This window comes from Colobus angolensis, unplaced genomic scaffold, assembly GCF_000951035.1.
Source record: "Colobus angolensis palliatus isolate OR3802 unplaced genomic scaffold, Cang.pa_1.0 Scaffold112, whole genome shotgun sequence".
NCBI lineage: Eukaryota > Metazoa > Chordata > Mammalia > Primates > Cercopithecidae > Colobus > Colobus angolensis.
This window is the reverse complement of record NW_012112253.1, coordinates 9,042,691-9,049,087: the sequence shown is the minus strand read 5'-3', so window position 1 is coordinate 9,049,087 and position 6,397 is coordinate 9,042,691. Positions and strand designations below refer to the sequence as shown.

At 38.7% G+C, this 6,397-nt stretch overlaps 1 protein-coding gene across 2 annotated transcripts in view; it reads left to right on the top strand.

The window, feature by feature from the left end:
- Positions 1–6,397, top strand: part of CHD2 (chromodomain helicase DNA binding protein 2) — a 146,771-nt gene that overhangs the window by 49,803 nt on the left and 90,571 nt on the right. For both annotated transcript variants that reach the window (XM_011958054.1, XM_011958059.1), the window contains 2 exons: positions 2,847–2,954; positions 5,185–5,325. In XM_011958054.1, coding sequence (XP_011813444.1) covers positions 2,847–2,954; positions 5,185–5,325 — 249 coding nt within the window. The remainder of the gene's footprint in view (positions 1–2,846; positions 2,955–5,184; positions 5,326–6,397) is intronic.

Sequence of the window (6,397 nt, the reverse complement as noted above, 5' to 3'; positions counted from 1 at the left end):
GTCCTTACAAAGGACATGAACTCATCCTTTTTTATGGCTGCATAGTATTCCATGGTGTATATGTGCCACATTTTCTTAATCCAGGCTATCATTTGATGGACGTTTGGGTTGGTTCCAAGTCACATTTTTTTGCTCACAATCTTGTGTCTTAAACTATCCTTTATTGTAGCTTGACTTACAATGTATGGCTTAGTGGTGGAATCTTTATAAGATTTGTATTTTATAAGAGGCCAGTAATGTAGGAGAGGACAGCAGTTTCACATGTGGGAGAGCCTTATACATCTGTAGGGATGGGAAGTAATTTCTTTGTAACCTGCTCGGTCACCTTTTTCATTTCACCCTTTCTTCACAGTGACTTAGTATTGCTGGTCCTTACTATCTTTTTTCTTGTTCTTGTAAATTAAAAGAAAGCTTGAAAGAATCCAACCAGTTTCAAATATACATACACACACACTTAGGCCTTTTAAACACTGAGTTTTTCAAATACTCCTAGGATGTGTAAGCCTGGCTGTAATGTTTTCTGATTCTTTGGTCCTCAGTGAGTTATGATTGAGAGTAGCAGGGCTGAGGGTTGGTGATATGGCCAAGCAACTCATTTGCTCACTGCACTTCAGTTTCCTTCTCTGGGAGGAGAGCTTTAGACTAGCTGATTTGCTAAGTTTTTTTAAATTTTTTTTTGCATTCTTATATTGGGAGATTCTAAGTCTCCCGATTGTTCATAAGACTAAATCTGTAATCTAATTGGAAAACTCTAGCCTCAACACATCCATTCTCTGTGTTTGCTGTCTCCCATACTTGTAGAAGTGGACCTCATTGGTAGCCCTGGTTTAGGTTCTCAATTCCTGGGGGAGATACGGTAATTAGAATTTATTGGTGACTGTGGATCTTTCTTGTCTGAAGCAATAGCTGTTCATATTCTTTCAAGCATGCTTCTACTTGTCTCCAGTGTGACTGTATAAACACCCTCTGAGGGGTAAACTGTTGTGGACTTGGTCTAAGGGAGACTGCAGACTCATGTGCTGGTCTCCCACTTACTGTAAACATCTTCCTTTCTTCCTTCCTAGTGATCACCTTATATTCCTTGGATTCTTAGCAAACATTTATTGTACTATGCTCCGGGGAAGCAGAATTAGACCAGTGTCCAGAGTGTATATACGAAGGTCTTTGTTTTAAAGAGACTGAAGGATATTAGGCAATACTAACAGGCCTTTCTGTCTTACCAGTAGCACCCCTACCTGTCTGACTGATTGATTGTGCATTCTTTAATTAATTTTTTTTTTTATCCTAACAAAGAAACATCTCCATTTGCCTGACTTTGGCTAATCTCTGGTACAAAGTCGGAACAAAAAGGCTTGGTGTACAAGGAGCCATCTGCTGGGGAAATGCATATGAAAACACGCAGTGCTAGTAGAAGTTGAGTAATATTCATAAAAGCGCTCTGCTGACTGTCCATGGAAGGCCTGAATTGTTGTTTTTTCCCCCTAAGGTCTCTACCAATTCAGGTATAGGGTGACTGTTGTAGCTTTTAGAAAGGTTCTCAATCTGCAGATCAGCCACCTCCTTTTAGTAAGCTTTCACTGTTACTTTGACCTGTTCTCCCATGAAGAATATTGATTTGACTTTGCAGTTCTGTAGCTGTTGTCTTTAGTATGACCTCATTCCCTATAAAGTGACCCATAGACAAATTGGTATTGTTTTATTTACAGAGAAACCCCAGGCACTTGCCTGTCAGTTTTTTTCCTAGGTATTTCATGCCCAGCAGCTATTTACATTTCTTTCCTCTTCCCTGCCAGGTGAGAAATGAGTGAGGTCCCTGCAATATCTTGTTTGATTTTCAAGTAAACTAAAACTGTTTGGGGTAGTAGGACACCTGTAGGTTATGGCTCTTTCAAGCCTTCTAAGATCTCAAGGAGCAAAGGAACATCTACTGTATCTAATAATTAATAAAAACTACATCTGTAGCTGAACAGATTATTTAGTTATATGATAGGTTTATTGTTGAAAAATAATTTTAGGGACTGTTTCCTTAAATGTATTCTAAAGACTTACAATATCTAGTATAGTGGTTCTCAGAGTTTCTACCCAGTACCAACATTATTTGAATTTGTTGAAATTCATATTTTTTAGGCCTCACCTGAGACCTACTGCATCATAAACTCTAAGGCCCAGAAATTTTTTTTGTGGGGGAGGGGCAGATGGGGGCAGGGTTTCGCTCTTATCACCTAGGCTGGAGTACAGTGGCAAAATCACAGATCACTGCAACCTCAAACTCCTGGATTCAAGTGATCCTTCTGCCTCCTTAGCCTCCTTAGTAACTAGGACTGTAGACATACTCCACCAGGCCTGTCTCAATTTTAAAATTTTAACTTTAATTTTTGTAGAGAGGTGTCTTGTATTGCTCAGATTGGTCTCGAACTCCTGGACTCAAGTGATCCTCCCGCCTTGGCCTCCCAAAGTGCTAGGATTACAGGCATGAGCTATCTCACTTGGCCCAGAAATCTTTTTTAACAAGCCCTTTAGGTGGTTCTGATACATTCTAAAGTTTTGGAACCACTGATCTTGTGCATGTTGTGGTTTCAGTCTTGTCAGTAATAGCAGTAAATTTAAAAAAATACATATATATCCATTTTTATTTATTTTTGTTACTGGAGATAAAATAGGAATAGATACTATGTAGTCCAGGAAGGATCACAATTCAAGTTTAAACGGAGCTAGAATCTCTTTTAGCATACCTAAAATATGCATGTTCTGCCCTTTGGATAGTAACATTGAAATTGGTTTTGTTGGATCATTTATCTTCAAGGATTCTTTTAGAAAAAAATTATTTTGTTTTGCTTTGATCGCAGAGAAAAATGGAAACGGGAACCCTCAGAAGATGAACAGGAGCAAGGCACCAGTGCAGAGAGTGAGCCAGAGCAAAAGAAAGTAAAGGCCAGAAGACCTGTCCCCAGAAGGTGCACTGTTTGCTTAAAATCTCTACTTCTGGATGAGCTTAATCTGCCGTAGATTGGGAAGGATGGGAAGGATGGTGTCGTGCTAGAATGAGAGCTTTAATGAGATACATTGTGTTTTGATTCTGGGTTTTAGATGTCTGTGGTTCACTTTCAGCCAGCCTACACTGCAGGTGTTACTGATTCTTAGTTCACAGACTAGCTATCATGGGGCAAACATGTCTTCCGCTTTTAGTAAAACTCCTTATATGTTTGGCCAGGGTACAGTCTCTTTTTGGGAGAACAAATTGTTTAAAACACTGTTTGCCTGGCTTAAAGCATACTTGAGTGGTTTATTACCTTGTTCATAAAATCTGTATAACATTAAACAAAGAATCTGATTGTGTAGAGGAGGAGGTAGGCTGAAATAGCAGCAAATTATGCTAATTTTCGATCAGACAGATGGCAACCTAAGATAGTGATGACAGGAAAAGGGAGTCAGAAGACAGGCCCCAGGGAAAATTATCTTCTTTTTTTTTTTTTTTTTTTTTGAGACGGAGTCTCGCTCTGCCGCCCAGGCTGGAGTGCAGTGGCCGGATCTCAGCTCACTGCAAGCTCCGCCTCCTGGGTTTACGCCATTCTCCTGCCTCAGCCTCCCAAGTAGCTGGGACTACAGGCGCCCGCCACGTCGCCCGGCTAGTTTTTTGTATTTTTTTAGTAGAGACGGGGTTTCACCGGGTTAGCCAGGATGGTCTCGATCTCCTGACCTTGTGATCCGCCCGTCTCGGCCTCCCAAAGTGCTGGGATTACAGGCTTGAGCCACCGCGCCCGGCCGAAAATTATCTTCTTATAGCATTGCTTAGAATGGGCTCAGCAAACTATGCCCTTTGGGCCAAGTTTAATCCACCACCTATTTTTATATGGACTGTGAGCTAAGAATAGTTTTTATAGATGAATATTTCTAATTTACAGTTTAAGGATAGAGAGCACTAAATTTGAACTCCAATTAAGTGAAATGTTATCCCCTCAAAAACAATTCTGTTCTCATTAGTAGATACATAGCAGTAAATGTACTTGATTATTTCATTTTGAATTTTATAAAAAATTTTGTGAAAATTTATTTTCTTTCATTACGTTAAGGACGTTTTGCCCCATTTTGCCTCTTGGCTGGCAGAGCCTAAAGTATTTACTCTCTGGCCATTTACAGAAGAAGTTTGCTAACCTCTGGCCTAGGACATTGTGCTTACCCCCCAACCTTAGCAGGGGAATTTGTCAACTGAATTTTATTTTATCTCAGTGTAAGCTTCAGGACTGAAATGTCACACCAGTTCTGTCTTTTAGAATTTTACTCATTATTTATTACATCCTTTATCATCTGTCTAGGTTTGGTTATGAGAAAGGTATGGGAGGTATGAGAGAAAGAGTTAATAAATGTGATCATGAGTTTTCATTTCTCTCTCTCTCTTGCTTCTTTCACCTTTTTATCACTGATGGAATATTTGGGGATTTCCTTATGTGAGCTTCTAGACTGTGGCTTTCAGTCCTGGCTATCTCCCTGGTCTGTCGAAGTTAATTCTGTGACAGGGCACACAGTCTCTTAGGTAGTCTTTATGTATAGTTACTTCTTGTGCGTTGCTTTCTTCACACAGATAATAGCATCCTCTGCTTCTTGTTCTGTAGGTTTCTTTATCCTGGAAATCCTTTCATATTAGTATACAGAAAACTCTTTTTTTAATGAGTACATGGTACTGTTTAGTTCCTAGTTGAAGAATATTTAGAGTTTTCTTAATGTTTTGTTATTGCAAATAATGCTATAGTGAATACTTTATTATGCCTGTTTAGGTGTATAGCAGTAGGATTAATTCCTACAAGTAAAACTGTTAATTCCTACAAGTAAAATAGTTTGATAGCTATTTCCAGTTTGCCTGCCAAAGAGATACTACCATGAACAAAATGCTGTGTATGTGTTTTTATATCAGGTCATCCTGATGAACATTTGTAAAATATTCACATTCTTTCCCATAAATGATTGAGGATTATCAGCATTAGAAAGAATGACCCTCCTGTTGAAAATCCAAATTTCTAGTGAATTAGAATTTCAGGGAATAGGGCCCAAGAATATGCATGTTTAACATTCCCCAAGTGAAATGTTACATTCTGATGTATGAACCACTGCTCTGGGAAATACTGTAATATAAAGTAGACACCAAATGATAGAGTGAAGACTTAGCTATTGTTTCTCTTCTCATTTTAGAACAGTGCCCAAACCTCGTGTTAAAAAGCAGCCTAAGACTCAGCGTGGAAAGAGAAAAAAGCAAGATTCTTCTGATGAGGATGATGATGACGATGAAGCTCCCAAAAGGCAGACTCGTCGAAGAGCGGCTAAAAATGTTAGGTAAGTTGTGCCCCAGAATGTTTCACTGGTGCGATGTGATAAAGTAGTTGGTTAGAGTTTGGTTCTCATAATTTCGGGGTTGTGCACTTAATAGATAAAAATAACAACCTATGTCCTGAAGTTGTTTTCAGAAATCTGGTTAGCTTTCTTGCAAAAAGAATGGTATTGAGCCAAGGGGAATATGAAAAGAGTAGCAATAGCTCATTTGAAGCCTTCATTCTTGTTAAAGAACCACCACAAGTTCACCTCCTGTCCAATGGTGACTTAGTGGCATTATCTTCATTTCATAACTTTTTTTTCATTAAAGATATTTGGGTTATATTCCTACTTCTGAATTGCTCTTTTGAGTCACAGACATTTTTCTGAGGTTCAACTTAATGTGTTGCTACTTGAATCTAATTTTATCAAGTACTAATAGGATATGAAGCATTAATAGGAATTATTATTAGTGAAATAGGCCAGATGCAGTGGCTCATGCCTGTAATTCCAACAATTTGGGAGGGCGAGGCAAGCAGATTGCTTGAGCCCAGGAGTTTGAGATCAGCCTGGACAACAGGGTGAGACCCTGTCTTTACAAAAAGTAAGAAAAAGCCAAGTGTGGTGGCAGCATGCACCTGCATTCCCAGCTACTTGGGAGGCTGAGGTGGGAGAATACTGGGAGATGGAGGTTGCAGTGAACTGAGATCGTGCCACTGCACTCCAGCCTAGGCGAAAAAGCTAGATTCTGTCTCAAAAAGAAAAAGAAAAAAAAAATGAAATAAAGGAACAGATATATGCAAACACTAATAGTTTACTTTATAGAAATCAAGTTTTTTTTTTTTTAGATTTTACAGACTTCTTTTGTTCTTCTTAGAGATGGTAAAAATGAATCCTAGAGACATTCATTACTTATTCAGTGTATCCAGTTAATAATTCCAAAGCTAGGTCTAGGCTTTGAGTATGCTAGTATATAGCCTAGCACTTTTTCTTACTATAACTGTACTACATCCAGGATTGTTTTTCTTTCTTGTGACTCAATCATTTGTTGTTAAATGGGAAGTTACATACATACATACATATATATATATATATA